The sequence below is a fragment of the Mixophyes fleayi genome, chromosome 6, assembly GCF_038048845.1.
Source record: "Mixophyes fleayi isolate aMixFle1 chromosome 6, aMixFle1.hap1, whole genome shotgun sequence".
Taxonomy (NCBI): domain Eukaryota; kingdom Metazoa; phylum Chordata; class Amphibia; order Anura; family Limnodynastidae; genus Mixophyes; species Mixophyes fleayi.
In genome coordinates, this window is record NC_134407.1 from 215,116,664 (window position 1) to 215,134,677 (window position 18,014).

The window sequence follows — 18,014 nt, forward strand, 5'->3', positions numbered from 1 at the left end:
GGCCAATGAGCCCATGTTACATAGTGACGTTACTATATTTAGTATCCCTGCACTATGCATCAATACAACATGATAGTCGCTGCCACCCACTAGCCTCCAATAACTTATAGACCCCTTAATTACAATGAACAGAGTGTCTCCATAGTCCCAATAAATCTGGATTGATCTAGAATGATCTTTCATTTATAACCTTGTTTCCTCCAAATGAAAATTTTTCATAAAGAAAAGAAAAAATAAAATGAATAGAGTGCAGTAAATTAAAAGTATAACAATTGCACTGGGCAATGTGCTCAGTGTACATAATAATCACTGGTCATCCTGATCCCCGCCCCCAACCTGCCCACTGTATGACAAAGTCCCGCCCACGTGTGTAAGCCCCGCCCCCTGCAGCCGGTCTGTGTATTCATGCTGGAGGTTAGAGCTGGGCACATCGTAAGAAAATACAATCCCTGCCCCCGATGTCACAGCCCTCATTTGCATAGACACGCCCCTCTCACTTGCTGATCAGAGACAGTTACTCTGTCTCTGCACACGGGGGCGGCCATTTTGTTGAAGCTCATCTTGGAACGGAAATCCGTTGTACTGTATAAACCGGGAGTTCTCTGTAACGTTTCCGTGGGTGAGTGAGGAGGAAGCAGCGGGGACGTCTTGTTTTTACAGGTATCAGGTGTTACTGACATCATTATACCAATATTATCACAGGTGGAGTATAATCTGTTGTCATCTTATAATAATACAGGTGGAGCAGTATTTGGTGTCATGTTATTATTATACAGGTGGAGCAGACTCTGGTGCCGTGTTATTATTATACAGGTGGAGCAGACTCTGGTGCCGTGTTATTATTATACAGGTGGAGCAGACTCTGGTGCTGTGTTATTATTATACAGGTGGAGCAGACTCTGGTGCTGTGTTATTATTATACAGGTGGAGCAGACTCTGGTGCTGTGTTATTATACAGATGGAGCAGACTCTGGTGCTGTGTTATTATTATACAGGTGGAGCAGACTTATGTGCCATGTTATCATTATACAGGTGGAGCAGACTCTGGTGCCATGTTATTATTATACAGGTGGAGCAGACTCTGGTGCCGTGTTATTATACAGGTGGAGCAGACTCTGGTGCCGTGTTATTATTATACAGGTGGAGCAGACTCTGCTGCTGTGTTATTATTATACAGGTGGAGCAGACTCTGGTGCCATGTTATTATACAGGTGGAGCAGACTCTGGTGCCGTGTTATTATTATACAGGTGGAGCAGACTCTGGTGCTGTGTTATTATTATACAGGTGGAGCAGACTCTGGTGCTGTGTTATTATACAGGTGGAGCAGACTCTGGTGCTGTGTTATTATACAGATGGAGCAGACTCTGGTGCTGTGTTATTATTATACAGGTGGAGCAGACTTATGTGCCATGTTATCATTATACAGGTGGAGCAGACTCTGGTGTCATGTTACTATTATACAGGTGAAGCAGACTCTGGTGCCCTGTTATTATACAGGTGGAGCAGACTCTGGTGCCGTGTTATTATTATACAGGTGGAGCAGACTCTGGTGCCGTGTTATTATTATACAGGTGGAGCAGACTCTGGTGCTGTGTTATTATTATACAGGTGGAGCAGACTCTGGTGCTGTGTTATTATTATACAGGTGGAGCAGACTCTGGTGCTGTGTTATTATACAGATGGAGCAGACTCTGGTGCTGTGTTATTATTATACAGGTGGAGCAGACTTATGTGCCATGTTATCATTATACAGGTGGAGCAGACTCTGGTGCCATGTTATTATTATACAGGTGGAGCAGACTCTGGTGCCGTGTTATTATACAGGTGGAGCAGACTCTGGTGCCGTGTTATTATTATACAGGTGGAGCAGACTCTGCTGCTGTGTTATTATTATACAGGTGGAGCAGACTCTGGTGCCGTGTTATTATTATACAGGTGGAGCAGACTCTGGTGCTGTGTTATTATACAGATGGAGCAGACTCTGGTGCTGTTATTATTATACAGGTGGAGCAGACTTATGTGCCATGTTATCATTATACAGGTGGAGCAGACTCTGGTGTCATGTTACTATTATACAGGTGGAGCAGACTCTGGTGCCCTGTTATTATACAGGTGGAGCAGACTCTGGTGCCGTGTTATTATTATACAGGTGGAGCAGACTCTGGTGCTGTGTTATTATTATACAGGTGGAGCAGACTCTGGTGCTGTGTTATTATTATACAGGTGGAGCAGACTCTGGTGCTGTGTTATTATACAGATGGAGCAGACTCTGGTGCTGTGTTATTATTATACAGGTGGAGCAGACTTATGTGCCATGTTATCATTATACAGGTGGAGCAGACTCTGGTGCCATGTTATTATTATACAGGTGGAGCAGACTCTGGTGCCGTGTTATTATTATACAGGTGGAGCATACTCTGGTTCCGTGTTATTATTATACAGGTGGAGCAGACTCTGGTGCTGTGTTATTATTATACAGGTGGAGCAGACTCTGGTGCTGTGTTATTATTATACAGGTGGAGCAGACTCTGATGCTGTGTTATTATACAGGTGGAGCAGACTCTGGTGCTGTGTTATTATACAGATGGAGCAGACTCTGGTGCTGTGTTATTATTATACAGGTGGAGCAGACTTATGTGCCATGTTATCATTATACAGGTGGAGCAGACTCTGGTGTCATTTTACTATTATACAGGTGGAGCATAATCTGGTGCTGTGTTATTATTATACAGGTGGAGCAGACTTATGTGCCATGTTATCATTATACAGGTGGAGCAGACTCTGGTGTCATGTTACTATTATACAGGTGGAGCAGACTCTGGTGTCATGTTACTATTATACAGGTGGAGCAGACTCTGGTGCCCTGTTATTATACAGGTGGAGCAGACTCTGGTGCCGTGTTATTATTATACAGGTGGAGCAGACTCTGGTGCTGTGTTATTATTATACAGGTGGAGCAGACTCTGGTGCTGTGTTATTATACAGATGGAGCAGACTCTGGTGCTGTGTTATTATTATACAGGTGGAGCAGACTTATGTGCCATGTTATCATTATACAGGTGGAGCAGACTCTGGTGCCATGTTATTATTATACAGGTGGAGCAGACTCTGGTGCCGTGTTACTATTATACAGGTGGAGCAGACTCTGGTGCCGTGTTATTATTATACAGGTGGAGCAGACTCTGGTGTCGTGTTACTATTATACAGGTGGAGCAGACTCTGGTGCCATATTATTATTATACAGGTGGAGCAGACTCTGGTGCCATATTATTATTATACAGGTGGAGCAGACTCTGGTGCTGTGTTATTATTATACAGGTGGAGCAGACTCTGGTGCCGTGTTATTATTATACAGGTGGAGCAGACTCTGGTGTCATGTTACTATTATACAGGTGGAGCAGACTCTGGTGCCATGTTATTATTATACAGGTGGAGCATAATCTGGTGCTGTGTTATTATTATACAGGTGGAGCAGACTTATGTGCCATGTTATCATTATACAGGTGGAGCAGACTCTGGTGTCATGTTACTATTATACAGGTGGAGCAGACTCTGGTGCCCTGTTATTATACAGGTGGAGCAGACTCTGGTGCCCTGTTATTATACAGGTGGAGCAGACTCTGGTGCCGTGTTATTATTATACAGGTGGAGCAGACTTGTGTGCCATGTTATCATTATACAGGTGGAGCAGACTCCGGTGCCGTGTTATTATTATACAGGAGGAGCAGACTCGGGTGCCGTATTATTATACAGGTGGAGCAGACTCTGGTGTCATGTTGTTATTATTATACAGGAGGAGCAGACTCTGGTGCCGTGTTATTTTTATACAGGAGGAGCAGACTCTGGTGCTGTGTTATTATTATACAGGTGGAGCAGACTCTGGTGCCCTGTTATTATACAGGTGGAGCAGACTCTGGTGCCCTGTTATTATACAGGTGGAGCAGACTCTGGTGCCGTGTTATTATTATACAGGTGGAGCAGACTTGTGTGCCATGTTATCATTATACAGGTGGAGCAGACTCCGGTGCCGTGTTATTATTATACAGGAGGAGCAGACTCGGGTGCCGTATTATTATACAGGTGGAGCAGACTCTGGTGTCATGTTGTTATTATTATACAGGAGGAGCAGACTCTGGTGCCGTGTTATTTTTATACAGGAGGAGCAGACTCTGGTGCTGTGTTATTATTATACAGGTGGAGCAGACTTATGTGCCATGTTATTATTATACAGGTGGAGCAGACTATGGTGCCGTGTTATTATTATACAGGGGGAGCAGACTCTGGTGCCATGTTGTTATTATACAGATGGAGCAGACTCCGGTCCCATGTTATTATTATACAGATGGAGCAGACTATGGTGCCGGGGTATTATTATTATTATTATTATCATCATTTATTTGTTAGGCGCCACAAGGTTTCCGCAGCAACGCACATAGTACAAACAGTAGACTATACAGGGTATAACAGTACAAAACAATAAACAGAGATACCAGTACTTCAGAAACTCCAGGCAGGCAGATGAAATAAACATGGAGCAGAAGAACGGGTAAGCAGACAGGAGGGAAGAGGGCCCTGCTCAAGCGACTTACATCCTAAGGGAGGGTTAAACAGACCAGGCACAAGAGGAGCCAGTTGAGGGAATGGGAGAGAGGGGAGAATGAGTGGAGGAGATGGGGGTTAAGTGGATGGTTGGTAGGCTTTGAGAAAGAGGTGAGTTTTGAGTGCACGTTTGAAGGAGTAGGAGAGAGGCGGATGGAGCGAGGGAGGTCATTCCAGTGAAGGGGGGCTGCACGGAAAAAGTCCTGGATTCTGGAATGGGAAAAGGTGATCAGAGTGGAGGAGAGGCGGCGGTCATTGGCCGAGCGCAGGGAGCGGGCGGGTGTGTGAATGGAGAGGAGGTTAGAGATATAAGGGGCAGTAGAGTGGGAGAGAGCCTTGTAAGTGGTGGTGAGGAGTTTGAAAAGAATTCTGTAGGGGAAGGGGAGCCAGTGTAGGGCAAGGCAGAGAGGGGAGGCAGAGGAGGAGCGGCGTGAGAGGTAGATGAGTCTTGCGGCCGCATTGAGTATAGAGCGGAGACGGGAGTGACGGGAGTGGGGGAGGCCGGTGAGGAGGAGGTTGCAGTAATCCAGGCGGGAGATGATGAGTGCGTGTATGAGGGTTTTGGTGGCCTCCTGAGAGAGAAAGGGGTATTATTATACAGGGGAGCAGACTCTGGTGCCGTGTTATTATTATACAGGGGGAGCAGACTCCGGTGCCATGTTGTTATTATACAGGTGGAGCAGACTCTGGTGACCTGGGGAAGGGTCACTATGTGATGTGTCCTCTATGTAAGCCCCTGTAGGGATATTACTGAGGAATGTTCCCTATCTGTTGGGTGAGGGATGTCCAGACATCTCCCACATTATCTGTACATATGGGGAGATATTATAGTATATTTTATATTCCTTCCCTGTTACTGTCCTGCTTCTCCATAAACATCACAGTCACATTTTATTTAATTTCCAGGAGGACTCTGCTGCCAGTGGTCTGGTTATAGTATTATATAATAATAAATATATATTGTATGTTCATCCCTGTCGCTGTCCTGCGTCTCCATATACACAAAATTGAGATTAATATCACACTTGTAACAAACAAAACATAAATTAGAGAAGCAGGATTGTGTACATTAGTGCAGTGTCCTTAGTCCGTTGTAAAATTATGTACTTGGACTGCATGGTATGTTGATAAAAGTATACACTTATTGCAGCATAAAAGTGAATTCTTAGTGTACACACCTTGGTAAATAGTTATATAGTTTATGATGTATGTTATATGTAATTTTGTATCATGTATGATATGACAAGATTGTAAATTCTGTTCTCATCAGTCCCAAATTGCCATCATGTACAATGTCCAGCACATCCCCCTGCCCAATTACAGCGGGTGAAATAAGTATTGAACACATTAACATTTTCTCAGTAAATATATATTTAATGTGGCTGTTGTAATGAAATTTACACCAAATGTCAGCAACAACCCTTGCAATCCACACATGCAAAGAAATCAAACCATAGATGTTGTCACGGTTGGCTTATGGAAAATGATCCCTAGGCTCTGCTGAACATGGCTTGGCCCACCCACAGGAGCGGAGTCTAACAGGCAGGTGGTTTTCACCAGGAACCCCCGCAAGGGGGTATGGTCTTTTGCGGCACCAAACCTGCAGGTCGCTGTCCTGCGAGTGGATAAACAGCAGAACGGTGTGGAGGAGCCAGGCTAAGCGGGTAGAGACTAGAACCCACAGGTATATGGTATGGGAACAGGAACACTATAGATAAGACTGATGGGCAGCAACAAACGAGGCACTAGGAGAACGGGTGTCCTGTGGTATAACAGGGAAAGAGCAGGAGCTGTCACAATGGTGTATCCAGGAGTGATTGGTAGAGATACAGGAACAGCTGGAGTACAGCACTGGAGTTATGCTGAGCACACACGGGAAAGCAGAGGTAGCTGAGGGAGAACAGCCGATGAGTTACCAAGGCAGTTGCGGCTCACAGTGATAGCGGTTAGAGAACTGGAGCTGTCACGATGAAGTACATCAGAGATGGTATAGTAGTACTGGAGCAGTAATAGTTCAGTATAGCGGGAGACTGAGAGTAAACTGACGTGGTGAAGGTAATTGTAGTAACAGCTGATGAGTCACAATAGTAGCAGCGGCTCTGAGTGGTAGCGATTAGAGAACTGGAGCTGTCGCAATGAAATACACTGGAGATGGTAGTAGCAGTGCTGGAGCAGCAACAGTTCAACACAGCAGGAGACTGAGAGCAGACTGAAGTAAATTGTGGTAACAGCTGAGGAGTCACAGGTGTAGTAGCGGCTCTGAGTGGTAGCGATGAGAGAACCGGAGCTGTCACGATGAAGTACACGGGAGATGGTAAGAGAGGTACTGGAGCAGCGATGGTTCAGCACAGGCCAGGAACAGAGCAGGCTGGAATAGCAGAGAACCACAAGGAGAACAGGAACCAGAACCACAGGCTACAGGAAGTGAGCTTGAAGAAAAGGCATCAGATAGGTGAATCCAGGAGGTTTAAATAGTTCTCCAGGAATGCTCAGCCAATGGCAAGAGGAGGGAGGTCCAGAAGTGCAATAGACTTGCACCTGTTCAGAACTGAATGTAGCTGAATGAATGAAGTTTGTCTGATGCTGTAACATGGCAGTTTCCAGATGAATGAAAACGAGACAGGTACTATTTGCGGGACCGAAGCGTTACAGATGTCCATAATTTAAGTTTTGTGTAATAATGTGAAATGACACAGGGAAAAAGTATTGAACAAGCTTCCTGAAATTTATTTAATACTTTGTACAAAAGCCTTTGTTGGTAATGACAGCTTCAAGACGCCTCCTGTATGGAGAAACTAGTCACATGTATTGCTCAGATGTGATTTTTTTCCCCATTCTTCAACGCAAATAGTCTTCAAATCTTGAAGGTTCCGTGGACTTCTTCTATGAACTCTGATCTTTAGTTCTTTCCTTAGATTTTCAATTGGATTCAAGTCAGGTGACTGGCTGGGCCATTCTGACAGCTTTATTTTCTTTCTCTGAAACCAATTGAGAGTGTCCTTGGCTGTGTGTTTGGGATCATTGTCCTGCTGAAATGTCCGCCCTCGTTTCATCTTCAGCATCCTGGAAGATGGCAGCAGATTCTTATCAAGAATGTCTCGGTACATTTTTCCATTCATCCTTCCTTCAATCATATGCAGTCTGCCAGTACCGTGTGCAGAAAAACAGCCCCACACCATGATGTTCCCACCTCCAAACGTCACTGTTGGTATAGTGTTTTTGGGGTGATGTGCAGCGCCATTTCTCCTCCAAACATTGTGTGTATTATGGCATCCAAAGAGTTAAATTTTGCTCTCATCTGACCACACTATATGCTCCCAGTATTTCACAGGCTTGTCCAAATGTTGTGCAGCAAACTTTAAACGAGCTTCGTCATGTTTTTTCTTCAGCAAAGGAGTCTTGCGTGGTGAGCGTGCATACAGGCCGTGGCGGTTGAGTGCATTACTTATTGTTTTCTTTGAAACAATTGTACCTGCTAATTCCATGTCTTTCTGAAGCTCTCCAGAAGTGTCCTTGGTTCTTGGACAGCTCTTCTGATAATTTTTGTCACTCCTCTGTCAGAAATCTTGCGAGGTGCACCTGGCCGTGGACGGTTTATGGTGAAATGATGTTCTCTCCACTTCCGGATTATGGCCCCAACAGTGTCCACTGGAACATTCAGCAGTTTAGAGATCCTTCTGTAACCAATGGCATCAGTATGTTTTGCAACAATAAGGTAGCAAAGGTCTTGAGAGAGCTCTTTGCTTTTACCCATCATGAGATGTTTCTTGTGTGACACCTTCGTAATGAGACACCTTTTTATAGGCCATCAGTTGTGGCTGAACCAGCTGGCAGGATTGCTTTCTAATTACTGATAGATTTCAGCTGGTGTCTTGGCTTTCCATGCCTTTTGCACCTCCCTTTCTTCACGTGTTCAATACTTTTTCCCTGTGTCATTTCACATTATTACACAAAACTTAAATTATGGACATCTATGGTTTGATTTCTTTGCATGTGTGGATTGCAAGGGTTGTTGCTGAAATTTGGTGTAAATTTCATTACAGTAGCCACATTAAATATATATTTACTGAGAAAAATGTTGATGTGTTCAATACTTATTTCACCCGCTGTATATACTTGCATAATGTCCCTCTATAACTTTATTGAAATGTTTTGTTTTTAATAATGTCCTTTTCTAATTTATTCTCTATTTCAAACCTATCTACAGGACAGACTTTCCTGTATATATTATCTGGCTGTCTCATGGAGAAGGATAAAACTCACATGACTGAGAGGATATTAAACTTTACCTTGGAGATCATCTACCTGCTGACTGGAGAGGTGAGGGGTTCTGGGAATACCAAGGGGACATCGCTATTATCTCTATTAATAAAATATGAACCTGACTGGAGAAGTGAGGGATTCTGGGAATGTCACGGTGACATCACTACATCTGTGAGCAGCAGAGGAAGTAACTAGACCAGGGCCTAGTAATAGTGGAATACAGTAAGGACTTGTGATGATTAGTGGTGAGAGGAGAACTGGGGGACGTGGAACGAAAAAAGGAAATAAGGGATTTCGGAAGAGTCTATTATTCTGTGGTTTAGTAACAGCAATTGTAATACTCCCATTGAATGAGTGATGTAGCAAAAGGTGTCATAGGTGTCTGCAGCCAAAAGGGGGCCCTGCGGTGACTCCTATCTGCTACATGGATTTTGTGTCTCTCTATTCTCTTTCCACCCACAAAAGTACCAGCAGGGGACAGACAAGCGGCAAGGTGGCAGGGGGTGAGACATGCAGCACAGGTAAATTATTTGTGCATGAGGCAGGGGTGTATCATGTGTGGTTGATGTTATTATAGGTTTGAAGATGTCACATGGGGAACAGGATTATATGTCCGAGATATAAAAACTAACATGGCTGACTCTATCATCATCATTTATATAGCACCACTGATTCCGCAGCGCTGTACAGAGAACTCATTCACATCAGTCCCTGCCCCTTTGGAGCTTACAGTGTAAATTCCCTAACACACACACACACACACACACATGTCAAAATCAATAGCAGCCAATTAACCTACCAATATGTTTTTGGAGTGTGGGAGGGAACCGGAGCACCCGGAGGAAACACAGGGAAAACATACAAACACACAGATTAGGCCATGGTCAGGAATTGAACTCATAACCCCAGTGCTGTGAGGCAGAAGTGCTAACCACTGAGCCACCGTTATATTATAACTTCTCATCATGAGAATGACATTATTACTTCTGATTAGTATCATCACTCTGGACTAAAGCAGATTGAACTAAATTGTGTTATAGCGCAAAATCCCAGCATTATCTTATCTGTAGCTTGATACAACATTCCCCTTATTGTTGTATCTTGTTTAGGAAATAAATGATTGTTTATACACCCTGACACGGTGCTGGAGATACTAGCAGGATGAAACGCTTTGGTCACTACAACCAGTAACACTGGACTATTAGTTGGTTGCGTTATCAGCAGATATTACCTACCAGTCTAGCTCGTCTTACCTCTTCATCTAAATATTAGTGTTATCTGCTGGGATCTCTTTTATAACGAACTTATCTTTGTGTTCCAGCTGCCTCAGGCACTGTGTTCCTGTTTGTCCTTCTGCATCAGTGTGCACCGTATGCACCGACATACATCTCAAAATATCTCTCAGTTCGACACCTCATAAAGCATGCTCTGTTCTGATTTGGAATTCTGGACAAATTCTTTCAAGGGGGTTCTGTTACTTCACGTTCTGCCTGGATAAAGTTGTCCCCATTCCCCCTCTGTCTGTGATTTCCATTGAAATCCTGCTGTCTCTCTCCTCCCATTATTCTCATACTTGTTTTGATATAAAATAAATACCGTAGTTTGCAGGGCTAATGCAGTGACATAGAATGTAGTGAAATGGTTAAAGATTGCAGAGTACCTGGCAGCAGAAGCGTGGTCTTTCCGTAGTGTAGTGGTACTGTGGCTTGAACCTCCATCTTATAAAGCATGCAGCACCTGGAGGGAGTGGTCAACTCCCAGAAAAACAAATTGGAAATTAGTGAAAGAGAAAAAGACCTGCTTTGTTAAGTTAATGAAATGTGTACAGTTTTTCACTACTGCTTTCCTGGAGAGAACACAAAGCGGTTTACTCTATTTGTTTCAGTTCTGGAAAAGCAGAAGGGATTGGGTTTTTACTGAAATCTTTAATTTAAATTTCCAAATGGAGTATTTGAGGTCTGTCATCAATACCATGGAACAGGGTGAGTTTATTTTGTCCATAGACATCAATGTCACATACTTGAATGTTACAATCTAGGAGGGACGCCAGTGTCTCCTGAGATTTACTGTACAGTCCCACCATTTTCAGTTTCTTGCTTTAACCTTTGGCCTGTTGACAGCATTTAGGGTGTTCATCAAGATCATGCCAGTGATAGCTTCCCTACTGAGATCCAGGATGGTGACTGTCATACCCTACCTGGATGATCTGCTGATCATTGTGTGCACCCCCGGCTTTCTTGTAAGCTCATGTTCAATAGATGTCCTAGACCTTAGAATCTCACAGTTGGATCAACAACTTCAAGTCCATCCTGACTCCTACTTAGCAGATGGTATTATTGGGACTGCTGGTTGACAGTGGCCAGCAGGTGGTGTTCTTACCACAGGAAAAAAATCATCTCCATACAGGAACATGTGAAGTCCTTGTTGGCCTGTAGACTGGTTTTTTATTCAGTTTTGCATGAAGGCCTAGCAAGGTGGTCTCAACCTTCGAGGTGGTGCAATTTGCACGATCTCACTTGCGTAAATACCTGATGACAATCGCAACCTTCATAATTTGGGTATGGACACTAGTGTCTATGGATGTCAACATTAATCGCTTTCATCTGACCTGCTCACTGGTACCTTTAACCAGTGAAGAGCAAATAAACATCTTGCTTCAAAGACCTGCTTGAAAACATCTTCAATATTGCTGTATTCCTGACACCTGCAGATTAGACCCTAAATCTAATACGTTTTCTCTGGCTGTCTCTGAGGTTTGGACCCAAGCTTTTCCAGTACCACCGCTCTGCCTGCTACCAATGCAGCCCTGGTCAGTGTGATAGGCCAGGAGGTCCATCCACAGCTTCTCTGATCCATAGAAAGAGGTCAGGAGTTCCAGCCCAGGTACACCAGTAACGGGTACACTCACAGCGTCAATTACCCAGAAGAACCCTGGTACTGGATTCCGGTAAGGAGTCCAGTGGTGGCAAGAGGGTGCATTTGGGATAAGATAAGGGAACGGTGGCAAAGTAAGTTCAGCCGATTCCCAGCAACAACAGACAGAGTGGCATAGGCAGTCCATCCTGTCACACCAGGGTCTTTGGATCTACAGTGGAGTCAAAGCTCCAGATAAGTGTGCTGGTACCTAGTCACACCCATGCCTGCAAGGATGGGCTATAAAGATCCAGTAGGACAATGCCACGGCAGCCATGAAGAAGACACAAAGAGTGCCCTCACCATGAGAGAAAACTGCAGGATAGTGCTATGGATTGAAGAAAACTTTCAAGCCATTGCAGCAGTATTCATTCCAGGGTTGGAGAACTGGGAAGGAGGCTTTCTCAGCAGACAGGCCCATCACTCCGGGGAATGTTTCCTTCAGCCTGTAGTCTTCCAGCAGATAGTGGGAAGATGGGGTCAGCCAGATGACAACAAAGTTGTTATTGATAGAAACCATGGATGTGCCTTGGACTCTCAGTCTTGGCGTCTGCCTCTAATACACAACCTACTAAGTCAGCATCATTAAAGTGTACCTCAGCTGACTTTAACAAAATTTTTGTTGAAGCCATGATCCTTAGAGCTGGCTTCCTGCAGAGCGTGATTCAGACAATGCTCGCGGCCAGAAAGCCAGTTTCTGCCTGGAATTATCACAGGGTCTGCTAGACCTATATTTCCATGTGTGAAAGGAAGGGGTTTTCTTTCACTTCTTTTTGTCCTGTTTACCCCTCTTCTTGCAGGAAGGTCTGGACGGGGTCTTGAGCCTTAGCCCCTTGAAGGTTCAGGTTTCTGCCCTATCCGTTTTCTTATCAGAAGTGTAGGTTTTCTTGGCAGGGAGTGATACATATGCTGCCTCCATACATACACCCAGTAGCACTTAAGGATCTCATTCTGACGTTGACAGCTTACTCCTGGAAATATTCTCAGCCTGGAGAGTTTCGGAGCTGGGGGCTCTGTATTCTAGGCCTCACTTTCTCACATTTCATGAAAACAGAGCGGGCTGTTCTTTGGACTAAGCCTTTTCAGTCCAAGGTGGTCTCCAAATTTTAACTTAATCAGGACATTGTGATCCTGGCTTTACACCGGAGTTACTCACTCTCTGGATGTGTTCACTCTCTGGATGTGTTCAGTGCTTTAAGGACCTATGTCCATAGGACCCATGAAGAGCATGGAAAGATGACCTCTTGGTCCTCTATGATGTCCACAAAAAAAGGCTGGACAGCATCTAAACTGTCCCCAGGGCTCCCACAGGCTTTTCCGGTATCAGTCGCGTCGCCTGTTACAAAATTGTGATGGCCAGAATCAGCCAGATCAGTGGGTGCCTCTGAAACTGCGAGGGGCTTCAGCTGAGCAGTTGTGGTGGGAGGCCACCTGGTCTTCGTACATTTGTTCACAAAATTCTACAGATTCAATATTTTTGCATCCAAAGATGTCAGTTTTGGACGTAAGGTGATGTGCACTACTGCTTCTGATTGTACCCTTCTGTAGGACTTTTGAACGACCCCCATAGGGTATATTTGTGTTAAATCCTCTCTCTGAGTCCAGTAGGGGACACTGTAGGCCCACCCCTTAAACTTGTTCTTGTTTCTGTTCTTTGTTCCTTGTTCTTTTCTGTTCTCCTTGTTAGGTTCTTGTTCCTCTTATTGCTGGAGAACCTTGTTCTCTCCTCTCTCCCCTGTTATGTACTCTTGGTTTTGTCCTTTGGGCTTTGTTAGAAAAATACTGAAGTCCCAGGCGAAGCTGCTTATATACTGCTTCCTCCACCCTTCCTTGACATACCTAAACACCCCAATTAGTTTGCCAGGCATATTATTTGGAGTGCGACCGCTTGCCTTATAGCTAGCCTTTTAAAATGCAGTTCCCACCCACAGTAGCTGCTCTTCAGAAAACAATATGGGACATCTATGAAATGAAATGGATCGCCAGTATTCTGAGAAATTAAGTCATCTCCTTCTACAAAACATGGAATACTTGGTCACATTCCAATAATGCCCATCCTCTTCCAATTTAGTTCAAGTTTCAATTCCAAAATACCTGCCCTATGCTCTTTATCACATGGTTGCTGGATTGTCCGTAGAGATTTGTTTCACTTTCTCTTGCAGCCACCCACCCTCCGCACCAACCCCCCTCTTCTACTCCCCTCTCACACCTATTTCTTCTTAATTAGTTAGTTAAAATCTGACATTGAATATTAATCATCCTTCACACTTGTATGGTGTTTATTATACACCTGTATGATATTCTTTATTTTACACTTTGTTTATTCTTATACTTATGGATGATCACTTTTTACGATTGTATGTACTTTATGCCTTTAATGAAATGTTTATAAAGGATAAAAAAGAAAAATACTGAAATCGCGACCTATGGGACTATAGAGGGGAAGGAATTTTATTTTTGAAGGGAGATTTGTGCCTAAGCTCCTGTAACTGCACCTTTATACCCCAGTGTTTGCAGTGTCCCCTTTTTAACGGAAGTATAAAAATCCCAGTTTTCCAATAGGTTGTAGGTTTGCGGGCAGGATCCTCTAACCCCTTTGACAGTCTGATAATACAGACTTGAGGTTTTTTTATTTCCCTGTATTTGTTACCAATTGTAAAGTTAGCGCTATATAAATGAATGTTAATGAATAAGTTAAGCTGTGCTCCCAGATTATCACGCCAGTTATTTCTGTTCACCACTTTAATATGGCAGCTGAAAAGCCAATCACAAAGATTGCTTTATGTTATTGGTTCATACAATCATTGACCCGCACACACAGACGCACACACCACCACCCTCTGCAACATCACACAGATCCAGTTTTGGCCAGGGGTGTGAGAACCATCAAGCTTAGAGAATAATGCCTTTGTGCAAGGAGTGCTGCTTTAAGCATTACTCAGTCTGGCTTTCTGAGACCATTAATTCATGAGAATATATGTTTATATTAGTGTTGCAGCTTTAAGTGATCTGTGAAAAAGTGAAATGCATCTACACTTTGTGCTGATTTTTTTTCTCTTTAATACACAGGATTACACAGTAGTGAAGACATCTGGTGAGTGTGAGAAATCCAGCAGCCGTCGCCGTGTGTCAGGAGGACTGAGCAGGACCCAGAGCCCCATCACGGAGCCTCCACCTCACTCACTGATACATGAGAGAAACAATGACCAGAGGATTCTAGAACTCACCAACAAGATCATTCAGCTGCTGACTGGAGAGGTGACTGCTGGGAATGGGACATTATACAGTAACACCAGGAGATGTGTCTGGGTGATGACTGTATCATTGTGTGTGTCAGGTTCCTATAAGGTGTCAGGATGTCACTGTCTATTTCTCCATGGAGGAGTGGGAGTATTTAGAGGGACACAAGGGTCTGTACAAGGACGTGATGATGGAGAATCACCAGCCCCTCACATCACTGGGTAAGAGGGAACTCTTTTATTATTGTAAAGGAGAATGGAGTTTTGAAACTACATATGAATAATTTAGCTATTGTGTGTTTCCTACAGATGGATCCAGTAACAGAAATACCTCAGACAGATGTCCCCACCATCTTTATTCACAGGATCATATAGAGGAAACTCACAATATCCCTCAGGTAGATGGAATTGTAGGTGTCAACAAATACCATAATACAAATGTGACTGTGCAATATATGATCTCTAGACAAGTTGTGTGATCTTATAATGTGATATTCTTCTGTTTAATCTCAGTTCATTCTTTTTATTATTTTATTGTTTTGTGGGTCATTTATGGTGAGGGCCTGATTGATATTAACGTTGAGGTTATATAGGGGGAGACCCTAAAACATTTACCTCACATAACTTACATATACTTGTTAGCCCTGTTCTTAGGAGAACTAGTTGATTGATTATTGTTGACACTTACTGGGATTATAGTAATTGGATTAAAGTAGAAATCCTGGAAAACCATTTTATTTTTGTTTGCTTTTTGCTAAATCCGATACGTAGAAAACCTTCTCGAAGATGTAAAATAACCTGGTCACAGGGGGGTTCCATTTATTATATCATGCGTTATTATATTATATATTATAGTTTTATTTTATTATGTGGCTTACTTAGGGTGAAGATCGGATTTTTATTAAAGTAGAAGATAAGGTAGAAGAAGAGACGTATGTGAGGGGTGATCAGCAGTGTAAGGAGGAGGAAATCCCTACAGATATCAGCACAGGTGAGTAATACACACTAAATACAGAAGTCACATATTCTCCTTGTTCAGTCACTACAACAATCTCTTATTCTACACCCTCCTCTGTCTGTACAAACTGATGAGGGAAAGTATCTGCCCAGTGGGGGAGTCAGGATCCATCAGCCCCTATTAGACTCCTGCTCTCCTCACATCGTATCATTGTGCTACCAGCTGCCATGTTCCTCCCTGTAACTACCAGATATGACATTACCCATGATCCTCCCATGTACTACATTACGTTACTCATGATCCTCCCCATGTACTACATTACATTACCCATGGTCCTCCTCATGTACTACATTACGTTACTCATGATCCTCCCCATGTACTACATTACGTTACCCATGATCCTCCTCATGTACTACATTACATTACTCATGATCCTCCCCATGTACTACATTATATTACTCATGATCCTCCCCATGTACTACATTACATTACCCATGATCCTCCCCATGTACTACATTATATTACTCATGGTCCTCCCCATGTACTACATTAGGTTACTCATGATCCTCCCCATGTACTTCATTACGTTACCCATGATCCTCCCCATGTACTACATTACATTACTCATGATCCTCCCCATGTATACATTACATTACTTATGATCCTTCCTGAGCGTGATCTCATGTGATATTACCCATGATCCTTTATGAGAACTACCACAACATTATCAACCTAAGCACTGATGGTAATAACACCTTTGTAGGTGATATCCTGTACTGATTATATTCTGAAAATGCCCCCTTTTGCTTAAGTACTGAATGTGCCGCCTTGAGGACCTATTTATATTCCAGGGCCACTTTAAGTTCCCAACCTGCCCCTGCCACTGAGATAGGGAGTCCTGGGCATGCAGAGCCATTATTGAACATGCTCGGTACTCACCTCTCCCTAGCCTTCTGGGGACAAGATAGGGGCACCTAGTAGGTAAGACACTCTGACCATAATTGATAGGGTGGGGTCTCAGGGCTTAGTCTTTGTAAAAAGTGTCTGGGACTTTGTTTCGTAACACTTTGTCCACGTTTGCTATGGATGATTCATGAGCAGAAAATTATTGTCAAAGTATAGCATGTGATAATGGACCATGCTATGGGTTTTGGTCCAGAGGAATGTTGTAAAAGTATAATAGGAAAGAAGATTGTTGTTCTCTGCCATTCTGTTTGTTTTGCAAGAGAAGCAGATTTTCAAGAAAGTTTCTCCTATGTATGTCTATGTTAAAATGTTATTCTGTATAGTTATTTATATGCTGTGAGTGGGACTGGGTGTGGTCTTCTGTAGTGCATAAGCATAATGACCCTCTGAGGTTTGATTAAGAGAGAGAGTAACACTCCTGTGATTTAATTGAGTGTGGACCGAGAGCTCTAGCAGGAGCTTATTGTTTAAAAAGGACACATATGTTCTTGTGGGATTATACTCGTTTGTACCAGGGCTTGTTCAAGTCCGGTCTGTTCATATACCTGTTTGAATTAGTGCTCTTGGATGCTTGGTCGTGTCTGAGCTCTGTTGGAGATGTCCCCTGTTAGAGAGAGAGATTGAGATGGAGATCCTGAGAGTGATAAGACAGTGTGAGGTCAGAGCACCTAATGTGACCTGCATATGAAGTCTAAAGTCTAGAATGTGAGTGCACATTATTAAGAGTGAATGTCTTTAGTTTTTAACTTGGATTACAGATTAGCATGTAGGTAAGGTGTCTGAATATAGTCCAGGAATCCCAGTACCAAGCCCAGAGGTTGCACCCATACAGAACCACCAGTATCTAGTAGTAGAGATACCAGGGCACCTACTTCTTCAAGGTCCACTGGTGAGATTTCACAAAAATGTCTTCACTATTCTTAGGGCTCCTGGGTCCTTATCTCGCTCAGTTGTGTTAATTAATTATATCAACTTCTCTCTTGTCATAAAGTTTTAACCGATGAGAAGTCTTGAATAGCAATGTTACATCATAGCATGTAATGGAAGCTTTTTAATATACTCTATGAATTCTTCA

General features: G+C 43.3%; 2 protein-coding genes across 2 annotated transcripts in view; both read left to right on the forward strand.

Annotated features, from left to right (window-relative positions):
* LOC142160018 (uncharacterized) overlaps nucleotides 1-18,014 on the forward strand; it is a 71,887-nt gene that overhangs the window by 51,067 nt on the left and 2,806 nt on the right. The gene's annotated exons all lie outside the window — the stretch shown is intronic.
* On the forward strand, nucleotides 550-17,936 carry LOC142160627 (oocyte zinc finger protein XlCOF29-like). The gene is made up of 5 exons (XM_075215490.1): nucleotides 550-619; nucleotides 8,808-8,920; nucleotides 14,846-15,134; nucleotides 15,325-15,413; nucleotides 17,931-17,936. Exons 2-5 carry the CDS (start codon nucleotides 8,843-8,845, stop codon nucleotides 17,934-17,936), a joined length of 462 nt encoding a protein of 153 aa, XP_075071591.1. The 5' UTR covers nucleotides 550-619; nucleotides 8,808-8,842.

Coding starts and splice junctions, on each gene's coding strand:
- LOC142160627 (XM_075215490.1), top strand. CDS start 8,843: ATGGAGAAGGATAAAACTCACATGACTGAGAGGATATTAAACTTTACC. Junction 8,921..14,845: donor TCTACCTGCTGACTGGAGAG/GTGAGGGGTTCT, acceptor TTTAATACACAG/GATTACACAGTAGTGAAGAC. Junction 15,135..15,324: donor TTCCTATAAGGTGTCAGGAT/GTCACTGTCTAT, acceptor TGTTTCCTACAG/ATGGATCCAGTAACAGAAAT.